The sequence below is a fragment of the Anomaloglossus baeobatrachus genome, chromosome 4, assembly GCF_048569485.1.
Source record: "Anomaloglossus baeobatrachus isolate aAnoBae1 chromosome 4, aAnoBae1.hap1, whole genome shotgun sequence".
In the NCBI taxonomy this organism is placed as follows: domain Eukaryota; kingdom Metazoa; phylum Chordata; class Amphibia; order Anura; family Aromobatidae; genus Anomaloglossus; species Anomaloglossus baeobatrachus.
Genome location: NC_134356.1, coordinates 392,156,227 through 392,169,245, shown reverse-complemented (window position 1 = coordinate 392,169,245; position 13,019 = coordinate 392,156,227). Strand labels below are relative to the sequence as shown.

The following is a 13,019-nucleotide window of genomic DNA, read 5'->3' as shown; positions in this document are numbered from 1 at the left end:
AATCGCGGTAAAAACGCATGAGTTTGTCGCGTTTTTTAGCCGCGGGTGCGTTTTTTGAGACAAAAACGCACATAAAAACGCAGCGTGAAAAAAAAAAAAAACGCCTAGTGCACGCATACCCTAATAGAATTATTTAGAAAAATGATTATACTGCAAAGTCCTACTCTGATAGTTTTTTAAAGTGGAGATGTGCTTTACATCCCTGATCGCTCGTCTGTTCATTAATGTTGTGCAAATAGCATCTGTATAAAGAATTGTGTTGTGAGACTTTTCTTTTTAGAGTTTATTTGGATCTTTAGTTGTCTGCTGTAATAGAGCACTTCATGTTTATTGGAGGAATTAAAAAGAGGTGGTCCACTACATAGCATAGTGGCCACGTCGATTTAAAGCGGGGAAAGAAGGCTTTTTCTAAATACCTTCTTTTTCCAATTTAGCCTGTGAGGCCCAATCGCTGGTGTGCTCATCCCCATCATATGACCCGGGTTGGTGCGGCCTCTGATGTCCAGTGATGTCACGTCAACTTCCAAAATTGGAAGTTGATCCGACATCACCGAAGCGAAATCCAGTCTCTGTGTGTGACTGGGCTGTGGGTGGAGTTTCATCGCATGCTCTGCGCACATAGCCTATTTCCATGCGTAAACGCATGCGTCCTGTGTCCCCAGCAAATTCTGTGTAACTTGTGCAAATTCCATCCGCACATTGCGTTTTAGAACGCAGCGATTTGCATGCTGAAATGTGTTGCCGAATCGCTGCGTTCAAAAAGCAACATGTCACTTATTTTGTACACTTTGGATGCTGCTCGCACTCTGTCTATAAGGAGAAAAAGCATCCAGAGTGCATGAATTCAGCATCAACTCTGCAGTCACAATACATACGTTTTGAAAACGCACATGCACGGCCAAATCGCTGCAGAATTTTCTGCATGACACTACGCAATGTGCGCACATAGCCTAAAGGTGAGAGTGTGTGAGATGTTGAGCTGTGATGTGAGATGAAACTCTGCCCTTTTTTCCCTGCTTTTAAATCAATGTGGCCTATGCTTTGTAGTGGATCAACTCTTTTAAGGAGTAGTTATTTACTGCACTTCTATACACTAAACAAAAACAAACACAACACTTCTTTTTACTCCCATTTTTTAAAAGTGTTTTTAAAGTTTCCTGCCAATATCCAGCAACTTCACACGCAGCCATTGAAGAGGAGTGGGCCAATATTACACCATTAACAACCTGGTCAACTCTATGCTAAGGAGATGTGTTGCATTGCATGAGGCAAATAGTGGTCACAATGCAAATATAGAAAGAATCAGGACATGTTGAAGTGCGGCTTGGCACACGCAAAACGGCTGTCGTCTAGACATTCTCTGTTCCCCCTTCCCTACACCCCGCAATTTGGTGATTTTATGGATTTAAAATAAAGAATCATAGACACAAATAGTGAGTGCTGCTGCTTCAATTCTTACTATTTTTGCATTGTCATGAGTTTTAACTTTATGTAGCTCACCGCCTATAGTCCTTTTTACTATCAGTAACATTGTTGCCAAGTGGGTCTAGTGAGTGGGCAAGCGGTTAGTGCTGGACCTGTACATTGTTGCAAATAGTGGTCACACCAGAAACTAACTGGTTTTCGAACCCTCCCAGTACTGTAAAATGGCACATTTTAGAGTGGCCTTTTATTGTGGCCCGCCTAAGGCAAACCTGTGCAATATTCATGTTGTATAATCAGCATTTCAGCATCTTGATATGTCACACGAGTAAGGTGGATCCACTACCTCGGCAAATGAGAAGTACTTACTAACACAGATTTAGACAAAGTTTAAGAATGATATTTGGGAGAGAAAAAAAAAAAAAAAGAAGGTCTTTTTTGTGTACATAGATAAAGTCATGGATATTTGAGTTCAGCTCATGAAAAATGGGAGCAAAAAAAAAAGTTTCTATTTTTTGTTCAGTATATAACTAAACTGGAAACAAGCCAGTCTCTTTCATTTTACAACCATGGAAAAAAAAAAAAAAAAGGAAATAAATGTGTTAAATTACTAGTGTGCAGTTTACATCAGCGATACAAAGAGTAACCCACATGATTATTATTAATAAATAATAAACACACAAAAACAAATACATAATCAGTTATTGCTAGGATTGTAGAAATCATTTATTAGGCTATGTGCGCATGTAGCGTTCTGCCCTGCAGAAATTTCTGCAGCTATTTGAACAGCACACGTGCGCTTCAAATCGCTGCAGAAAGAGTCCGTAATGAAAAAAAAAAAAAGCCGATTCCATGCGCTCTGAGTGCAGCCCCTCCCATAGACAGAGCAAGGGATGCATGCAGAGCGCAGGAAAGAAGTGACATGTCACTTCTTAGAACGCGCGCTTTGGGCAGCAGCCGAAGCGCTGCGCTCTAAGACGCCACGTGCGCAGTTGCGCACGTCTCCTGCATAATCTTCATAGATTATGCTGGGGACGCAGGACGCATGCAGTTACGCTGCGGTGCAGATCGCAGCGTAAGTGCATGCAAATACGCAACGTGCGCACATAGCCTTAGTCTTTTAGAATCTACTTGCCTGCATCTGGAGGCTTATTGATCAGCATAGTGTGCATGGACATGATGTTAGGGCCAATGAAGCACTCCACATACTCAAGAATCTAAGAGACAAGAACAAATTGTCAACATACAGTACTATGCAAAAGTTGTAGAATGGTGAGTAAAGAATGCTGCAACGAAAGAATGCTTCCATAAATAAAAGGTGTTAATAGTGGAGTTAAAGTCTAAATCAAATTGCATCATTTTGTATAACAACCCTTTTCCTTTAAAACAGCATTAATTCTTCTAGAGTCAAATGTACAAAGTCAGGTATATGAGTAACCAATTGCACCAAACAAGTGATAATGATCATTGGTATATGTAGGTTGAAATACAGTTATTAACTTGAACACAAGGTGTATAGAAGGTGTAAAAGTAGATTAAGAAAAGCCACTACTGCTACAGAAGGTGAGGTTGTGGAAGAGATAGTTATGTCACAGGTCACCATTGCAAGACAAATTGACACATCAACATGCCAGATAGTTATACAGTGGATCCTTGGTTAATGAGAACAATCCGTTCTGGGAGTGTGCTTGTTAACCAAGTTACTCGTTCAGCAAAGCAAGATTTCCCATAGGAAACCTTGTACTTCATCAACAAGGTCTCTCCCAGGTAAATAATTCAAAGTAAGCTGGTGTTTAAAGATGTGCTGTCCAAGCTCTTTTGAAGAAGTACAAAGAAATGGGCAAAGTAGACCCAGTGAACGGGAAAGAAAATTTTGTGCAGGAGATGTAAAAACACATCATGCTTATTTCTCTTTGACACTGGAAGACGTCCAGCAGAGCAACGAGTTAGACCAGGGTTCCCCAACTCCAGTCCTCGAGGGCCGCCAACAGTGCATGTTTTCAGGATTTCCTTAGCATTGCATGGGTGTTGGAATCATCAACTGTGTAGGTGATTAAATTATCACATGTGCAATACTAAGGAAATCCTGAAAACATGCACTGTTGGCGGCCCTTGAGGACTGGAATTGGGGACCCATGAGTTAGACCCAGCTATACCCATCTACTATTTGGAGAATTCTAGCTAGATGTGGTCTTCATGGAAAAAAACTGTGGCCAAAAAGCTATACTGTTGATATAGAACCCAGACCATGTGACTCAACCATGCACTAAAATCTAGGTTCTGGGATGAAAAAAAAATGTCAAGAGGTCCTCTGATGAGTCAAAATGGGAAATACTTGGCTGTAACTAACAGGCAGTTTGTTTGATAAAAGCCTGGAAAGCAGTACAAATTTAGTGTTTGCAGCCAACAGAGAAGCATGGTAGAGAAGCCTTGCAAGTCTGGGGCTGTATTTGAGTTCGGAATTTGCTGAAAAATGAAGCTGAGAATAAAAACAGATACTTATCCATCATGACAAAAAAAAAAAAAAATTGAGTTTACCACTGACTACCTGAATTCCTAGAGCTCTGTCATAACCAGTCCACACGCCAGCCATGTGTCTGGCAAACAAGTACCGTATTTTTCAGATTATAAGACGCACTTTTCCTCCCAAAAATTTGGGAGGAAAATGGTGGGGTGCGTGTTAAAATCCGAATGTAGCTTACCGGGAGGTGGAGAATGGGCGCTGTGCTGGCTGCTGTGGGAGCTGTGGAGCAAGGTTGTGTGGCGGCTGAGATGCTCTGTCAGCGGTGCGGAGCTGTGCTGGCTGCTGCGGGTGAGATGCTCTGTCGGCGGTGGCGGGCTGTGCTGGGCGCTGTGTGGAGCAAGGCAGTACCAGGGTGGGATGCTCTGTTGGTGGTGCGATCTTCAAATAATGCCACCAGGAGTCGGCGCGTGCGCAGGTGCCGTTTCCAGGCATTGTTTGAAGCTTTGTTGGTGGTGTGATCATTTCACCCCTGCACTGCCCTGTTCCAGACAGCCAGCACGAACAGCCACACAGCAGCCAGCACGGCCTGCCACGCTGCTGCCATCATTGCCCTACTCCAGCACCCCCCTTCCCGCCTCCTGTGACACCTGCTCCACCACTGCTGTCGCCCCCTACGGTAAGACACCATTGAAGTATAAGATGGACCCCATTTTTTTTTTTTAATCTCTATATTTGTGGTGCGTCTTATAAAACAAAAGATACGGTAATTTTTTTTTTTTTTTTGTTACAAAAGTGGCTTCCGGACTAAATGAATAAAATCCAACTATTTATTGAAAACGGCTATTAAAAGTCCATACTGGAACAGGAATAAGGTATCTTATAAATTTCAAGTGTCCACTACGCTAATAATAATATTTATACATTTATATAGCACCATTAATTCCACGGCACTTTACATATATTGTGAGCCCCAATGGGGACAGTATTGTAAATCTAAATTCCCTATCAGTATGTTTTTGGAGTGTGGGAGGAAGCCGGAGTACCCGGAGGAAACCCACGCAAACACAGAGAGAACATAAACTCATTGCAGATGTTGTTCTTGGCAGGATTTTAACCCAGGACCCCAACGCTGCAAGACTACACTGCTAACCACTGAGCCACCGTGCTGTCTATCATCTATTATTAAGAGTGCAGTGGACGCTTGAAACGCGCAAGATGGAAACGTGCAGTGGGTGGGAGGGAGTTGGATTTTTCTTTTTTTTATCTTTTTACTTATCCATCATGATATACCATCAGGAAAGCGTCTTAACTCCAGATGTATTCTGCAGCAGGACAACCTCAATCATACAGGAAATTTAATTGAAAACTATCTCCAATGTACAGAAGAACAAAGAGTCGTGAATGTGATGATTTGGGTCTCCACAGAACCCGGATCTCAACATCCGTAAGGAGGTGGACAGGCTGCTACCGCCCCAAGCCACATTACACATTGACTCTGTGTTGAATTACAAGACATGACAGACATTTGCACAATCCTACATCCACAGAAGATCTGTGGTTAATTCCTGAAGTTTTTTCAAAAACTGTGTGCAAGTGTAATTCACTTTCCCTTTCTTTTGCCTTGTGTAATTTTATGAGATTTTTGGAACAAATTCTTCAAAATCACACAGGTGGTTCATAAAAGTTTACCTTTGTTAAGACTTCAGTGCAAAAAGGCTCATATTCCGCTAAAATGTCTGAAAAATTTCTGTAGAACATAAACACCCCAAAACTTCAGGGGGGCGTGGAGTACATTTCAAAAAAGCCACAATTGATGAATCAGCTGTAACCATGAGGAATCCCCAAATCAAACCCACCATGACGAACATAAAAATAAACAATAATGCACAAATGAAAAATATGTGGAAAAAACAAAACAAACAAAGTAGACAAGAAAAGGCACAACTGCAATAATAAATCAGTTCCTATATATCAATCTGTGTAGCCACTTCAGGTATATAGCATGCTGCCTGCAGATCAGACACCATGTCCCCATGTTCAGTAATAACATTGTAATATTTGGATTCCTAACATGTTATTTGAAGCAGTTCTGAGGTAAGGCAAAGCATAAAAAGTACATTTACAATTAAATCTTTCAATATGTGGGGGGGGGGAATCCTAGAAACAATGCAATTCCCATCTGTAAATACCCGTGGCAGGCTGCAGTATCGGAATAATTCCGGAAGCTCCTGGAAGTCCTGTACTTTTGTAATAGCTTTTTGATCCGGAACAAACTCTGAGTTCAAAATGGCCACATCTCGCATAGCAATCAATCCTGGTGCTGTCAGTTCTTTTTTACAAACTTTCTCAAAGACGCCTCTGGAAATAAATAGTGATCAATCAGTAATGGAAAAAAGAAAAAAAAAAAAAAAAAAGTAAATGACTGTCTACAAAGCTCCAATGTATTACCTTAAAGTGTACCTGTCAGTCCATGTAACTTTTCAGAAAAGAGGGAAAAAAATATATATACTTTCATGTGTGTGTATATGAGGGGTTAAGGCTATGTGCGCACGTGTGCGCTCTGCATGGCACCTAAAAGGTGCCCTCCAGAGCGCAGCTGAAAAGCTCCGTTCTGAAGCGCATGGTGCCGGCAGAGAACGTGTGCTCTGCCTGAAGCTCCTGCCATAGACAGAGCAGGGGCTGCAGGTAAAGCGCACAGAAGAAGTGACATGTCACTTCTTAGAACGTAGTGATTCGGGAAGCAGCCGAAGCGCTGCGTTCTAAGACGCCACGTGCGCACGGCCCCTGCACAATCTCCATAGATTGTGCAGGGGACGCAGGACGCATGCAGTTACGCTGCGCTACAAAGCGCAGCGTAACTGCATGAATTACGCACACGTGTGCACATAGCCTAATACTGTTTCTACAAAGCTCTCCACAGTGCGGCACCCTCCTACATCTCCACCCTTATCTCTGTCTATCACCCTACTAGTTATCTACCCTCTGCAAACGATTTTCAACTAACACCCACACTAATCCAAACTTCCCACTCCTGGCTCCGAGACTTCAGGCCGCTTTACACGTTGCGATCTCACTAGCAAGATCGCTAGTGTGGGTACCCGCCCCCATCGTTTGTGTGTCACAGGCAAATCGCTGCCCGTGGCGCACAAAATCGCACTGACCTGTCACACATACCTGCCTAGCGACGTCGCTGTGACCGGCGGACCGCCTCCTTTCTAAGGGGGCGGTTCGTTCGGCGTCACAGCGACGTCACTAAGCGGCCGCCCAATAGAAGCGGAGGGGCGGAGATGAGCGGGACATAAACATCCCGCCCACCTCCTTCCTTCCTCATTGCGGGTGGCCGCAGGTAAAGTGAGGTTCCTCGTTCTTGCGGTGTCACACAGAGATGCGTGTTGCCATCAATAACATCGTACCTGCAGCAGCAACTATAATTGGGAATAAGGGGGCATGTCATCGATTAGCGATTTTGAATGTTTTTGCGATGATTCAAAAATCGCTCATAGGTGTCACATGCAACGACATCGCTAACGCGGCCGGATGTGCGTCACAAATTCTGTGACGTAGCGTGTAAAGCGGCCTTTCTCCCAAGCTGCACCAATCCTCTGAAATACTCTACGCCAAGAAACCAGGATGATCCACAACTTAAACAGCTTCAGACGCTCCCTAAAAACACATCTTTTTAGGGTGGTCTATCACACCCCCTAATCAAATTAACTCCAAATAACTCCTCTCCACGACTTCTCACAACATAACTCTCCAAGCTCCACCGCAGCCAAAAGCATCTCAAAGATTGGCTGACTGGTTCAGGCAGCCTTTATCTAACCCCCATTTCACCTGTACCCTGTCATCCCCCCACCTTATTGTAGATTATAAGCTCTCACGAGCAGGGTTGTCTTCGTTGCTTTAAATTATTATATTTTCTATAACTATTTTTTGTATATGAACCTCTGAATTGTGAACGCTGCAGAATATGTTGGCGCTATCGAAATAAAGATCACTATTATTTCTGGCCATTCCTCCCTCTACAGGCTCTAATTTTCAGTTGTCGCTGAGTTAGTAGGTGGAGTCTAGCTACTGTAATATTTCCCATACACCGCGCACAAAGTCTTGAGGGCATTCTACTCTTATTCCTCTGTGTAGCACACAGATAAAATCAGCAGTAGTATGGAAGACATTATACAACAGAACTGAGCTGTGTAGCTGTGAATCCAGCACTGGAGGGAGGAAAATAGTGCAAGAGCTTCTTGGCTCAGTGCCTCTCCTTCCTCCTCCATAAATTTTAATAGGAGTTGTATACTGATACTTGAGTGGCAGTCCGTGTACTCCAGAGGCAGGGGCAGAAGAAGCTGCTCATAAATGGAGAAAGATGATGATTTTCCTATGTATTACAAAGGTTTTTATATTTGATTGTACTGTGTAAAGTTTGATGAAACGACTCAAACCACTTAACTAAAGGAGAAATCTGCTAAACAGTAAATCAGGCTGTACCTAAAGTCATCCAAATCCTCGTGTGATACCAGGTTTTTAATAACAAGGAATCCATTATCCTCATAGAACTGTCTCTGCTCTGTTGTCAGGCGATCATTGTCCAAGGTATAGCTATTGGGAATAAGCACAAAAGCAAAGACAACATTAGATGTTTTTGAAACACAGATTGCAAGAAAACAACCCAGAAATATAGGCGACAGGTGATATATGATCTTTAGACTTTTCTTATTGCTTTTTGAAAGCAGAAGAAAATGTGCATGAACTTTGTCTAAAGGGCAAACTATGGATGTGCATGCTGTCCCTGAACTGTAATCAGTCCTCATTGCTTCTCCCCATCTTATAGCACCATACATAATATCAATGACGTAGTCTATCACCGACATACTTGAAATCTTGAGCTATGTATTCCTGTTTGATCTATTTTTATATATCGATTTCTTTCAGCCATTTTGATTTTTTTTTCTCCTTCTTCCCTTACTCTATAACGTCAGCCTGCATGCCATAATGAATGCCATAACTGTGAAACGCTGTCTAATCTTCTCAAACATCATGTGATGAAATGAGGAAGCCCCATAGATATTCAATGTGCATATCAGTGGGATTGGCCAAATTTGTGTATAGAGGCCCTAACGTTTGACTGATACAGGGCTATATGAACATATACATACATAAATTTATTAACATGCACAGAAATCCATACACATAAGTTCAGATCACAGAGAAATGACTGTAGAGAGATGACCTAGGTCCTGTTCTTCCGAAAGGTGTCCAGAATCTTACTCCATCCATCAGACATGTATGACATATCCTACTTCTGTTCTTATATCTACGTTCTTTCCTTATTAGATTGAAGGTTAAAATGAACTTACTGAAACCTTGGTGCATGGGTGGCTGTTGTAACCTGTCCTGACACAGGAACTGCCGTCTGAAATTCTATGTAAGGAAAAAACAATTCTGCATCTGTACACACACACACACACACACAATTCCATTACTATGACACTGACAGGATCTGTCAGTTGCAGGATTAAAGGGAACCTGTCTTTAGAGTCCTCCTGCCCGAACCATGGGCAGCATGACTCAATCAAAGCTTCACTGTGCGATTGCAGTTGTGTATGTTTTACTCTATAATGCACTGGCGTTTCACAAAAAACAATTTGAAAAGTTTTCTCCCCATTCTCTACCTTTTGTTGAATAAACAAACTAAAAAAGGTTCTGTTACACTCAGCAAACAACACAGGTTTGGCCTGTTCTTTTTCTAGAAATGCGGAAAACAATTTAAATGTGAGTCCTCGGTGAAGATTTCTTTTTTTAAAGAAAAAAAACCAAAAGAATCAAGTTTTATTCACAATCAGTGAAGATTTCAATTTACGGTCTGTCTTTAATAGTGTCATGTATGAGATTTCTCTTAGGAGCCTGATGGAAACCTTGTGCCGAGCTTGAAATGCGTTGTTTGCTTAGGTCACTAAAGAAATATTAAAATTACTTATACAGAGTATTCACTGTAGACATGGTAGAGGAGCGCCCTTGAAGAAACCAGACGTCTATTGGAATCTTCTTTGGATTCACGTTTTAAGTCATTTGCACATCGGGCGAGATTTGGGACGGCAGCTACCCCAGACTAGTCAGCCTTTCCCTATGGTCCCTGACTGACTTTTTAAACTATGTTTTCCCATGAAATACCGGAGCCTTTCAGAGTAGAGCCATAGTCTGCTACAATCTCACATCCAGGCTGATTCATGCCGGCTGTGGTTCGGACAGAATAAATATAACAACGGGTTCCCTGTAACAAATGGTCATATAAAGTTACCTTACATGCTTCAATAAGACACAAAACAGCGATTTGTTCACTTATGGTGATAGATAAAATGGTGCACACAAGTTATTTTTGCACAGCAAAACCCTTTTAATAAACATTTACGCACAGCAAAACTAACTATTTTAGCTTACCTAAATCGAGAAGTCTGCACATGGAAGTTGGTAAACAAAATATTTTAAAATTGGTAAATTAATGCATACAAAGCTAACCTAAGAAAATGCCAAGAACCTCCTAGAAAAAGCGACAACACAGAAGACAAGCTACACGTGGTGTCAGTAAGGTCACATACTGTATCTTATCAAGAATATAAATCGGTATTAGTCTGTACATGGAAGTAAGGGCAGTGACCTGTGTTGTGTAACACAACTGTCTGAAGTTCATCATTTTCACCTTTAGTAACGCAACTGTGATAAAAAAAAAAAAAAGGTTATTAGAAAGCTCCTAAAGGTAAAATTCTAACTAGCGTCCAGAAAGAAGCGCTATCACGTATGTATTTACTTTATGTATATTATGGTCGGTTAACTTGAATGGCAAGAACGAGAACAAAAATGACCCACAAAATAGTCTTTGGTTCACATTCTTCACTCTTTAGACAGGTGTGACGCCTTGGCCTATCAGGTCATCACAAGGGTAATGTGCAACCTGCCCTTATGCATGGTACCTGCTCCTCCTTGGTTACGGGTCCTGTCGCTTTGGTGTTGATAAGAACAGGTGTACATAAATCCTGAGGAACACTCTGCAGCACGCCCACCAGACACCCATTGGGCAGCCTGAGGGGAATAGGGCAGCCCAAATGGAGGGATGGTAGAAGGAGGGCCAGAAGTGTCAGTAGTCAGTGAGTAGTCGGTTCGAGTGCAGCAGTGACAGTGAAAGGTCACGCTGCGGAGCTGGGCTCCTGTACCCGTCCCAGGTGCCGGACGTTGGCCTGGCCTGGAAGGAGCTGGAACCCCGGTCGCAGGGGGTAGTGGCAAGGAGCACGGTACTACCATGGAGGGCAGTGCGGCGGCCTTGTGCTACAACCGGGCAGGGGCCAGGGCACGACAGTGTACGCGGACCCTAGGCTGGGAAGTAGCTTCACGCAGCCCAGTAATTTACCCGACGAGAATGGAGTCTTCACGAGCCGTTCTCCACCCACTCCAAAAATCGGGGTACTAGCGCAACGAAAGGGATAGGACTTCCCGAAATCGGCCAGAAAATACTAAGCGTAAACCCTGAGAGCAAGCTCACTCCGTTAGCCACGCGGGTGAGCAGGACCCAAGTAATTTCAGGCAAAAGGGATCTACACAGAGTAAACACAGTGCCAAGGGACAAGGCTTCAGACCAACCAGCAACGCCAAAAGGGCACGGACCCAGCGCGCTCCAACAACATCTACTGGGCATTCAGGACTTTGGTTTACCCGTTGTCACTGTCAGAATTCCTGGACTGTGTAAGTTGTGCCCCTCTCCTCCCGTCAGGTCCCCATCCTTCCAGTACTGAGCCCCGGGACACCTTCCCCCTGCCCACGGAGGGGTTAACATCAGAGCTGCCACCCCATCGCTCCCCCAAACGCGGCAGCACGGTATCCCACATTACCACGACCCGTGGGAGGCGTCACGAACTTTGTTTTTCACCCCCCTTTTGTAAATAAATTTTTCCCCCCTTTTTCATTTCGAGCGGCCGCGCGACCCCGCCTCGGGTCCGGAGACCCCTCGAGCCACTGCGGATCTGGGTCCGAGCAGCCCGTCGCCTGTCACAGGGGCGGCACACCGGTACTTCACAGAAATAGGAGGGGAAGCAAATACCTCCCAGCATGGAGATAAAAGGAAAGAGGGAAACATAAAAAGTTGCCCCGCACACCGTTGTATTTTAGGCTGCTTTCACATTTCGTTTTTTTAGCTATATTCAGTGGTCCCATTGGAGCGTCTGTCCAAACCCCCTTCAAAACGTGTTTCGGTCGCATGCACCGACAAGGCCATTGACTATAATGGGGAAGACTGAGTCAGCGTGTGCTCTGTCTTGCACCATTTTCGGGCATACGCGCTTTCTGCAGACGGACACCCAGACGTAGCAGACTATGTATACGCTTTCTGCAGGTGGACACCCAGACTAGTCTGGTTTTCCGCCTGCAAAAAGTGTATATGCCTGAAAATGGTGCAAGACTGAGCACATGGTGACTCCGTCTGCTCCATTATAGTCAATGGCCTTGTCGGCGCAGGCGTCCGAAACACATTTTGTGGGGGTGTTCGGACAGAAGCTCTGACGGGACCACTGAATGGAGGTAAAAACGAAATGTGAAAGCAGCCACAGAAAACTACTCTAACCTCGACTCATCTTTTGCATGTGCCAGCACACAAAAGTGGAGTCCATTTGTGTTTCCATGCAGCACGGTACCCCTTTAATGGCCTGCGTAGTTCCCACCACGCACACAGTATAATGCCACCACAGTGCCCACCATACAGTATATTGTCCCCACTAGTAGATTCCCCACACAAACATTATGCAATTATAGCAAGACCCAAAGAGTTATAGTACCAGCCAGTCTATATATTAAAAACCCCCAGAAAAGAGAATTTGTTAGGAGCCATTTCTAGCACCGCACTTAGTAAATCAGTGTATTATCTGCACAATGCTGCAAAATAAATTAGAGCCATACAAATATTAATAAAAACTATCCCGTACAAGTCCCTAGACTATACATTTTCATTATACAGAAATATAGCCTATATAATAAAGCATGAAATGGGATACACAATTGTTCACTCCTTAGATGTTGCTTAATGGATACCAGACCCAGTTAACCTATCAGAGACCCTATGAGAGACTCCAGGTACTTGAAATCAGCACCC

The 13,019-nt window shown here is 43.5% G+C and overlaps 1 protein-coding gene across 1 annotated transcript in view; it reads right to left on the bottom strand.

The window, feature by feature from the left end:
* The window catches only part of PHYH (phytanoyl-CoA 2-hydroxylase), a 63,741-nt gene that overhangs the window by 39,558 nt on the left and 11,164 nt on the right, over positions 1-13,019 (bottom strand). The window contains exons 2-5 of the mRNA XM_075342587.1: positions 9,244-9,299; positions 8,375-8,485; positions 6,076-6,244; positions 2,558-2,639 (exon numbers count right to left, since the gene is read on the bottom strand). Of these exons, the coding sequence (XP_075198702.1) occupies positions 2,558-2,639; positions 6,076-6,244; positions 8,375-8,485; positions 9,244-9,299 (418 nt within the window). The remainder of the gene's footprint in view (positions 1-2,557; positions 2,640-6,075; positions 6,245-8,374; positions 8,486-9,243; positions 9,300-13,019) is intronic.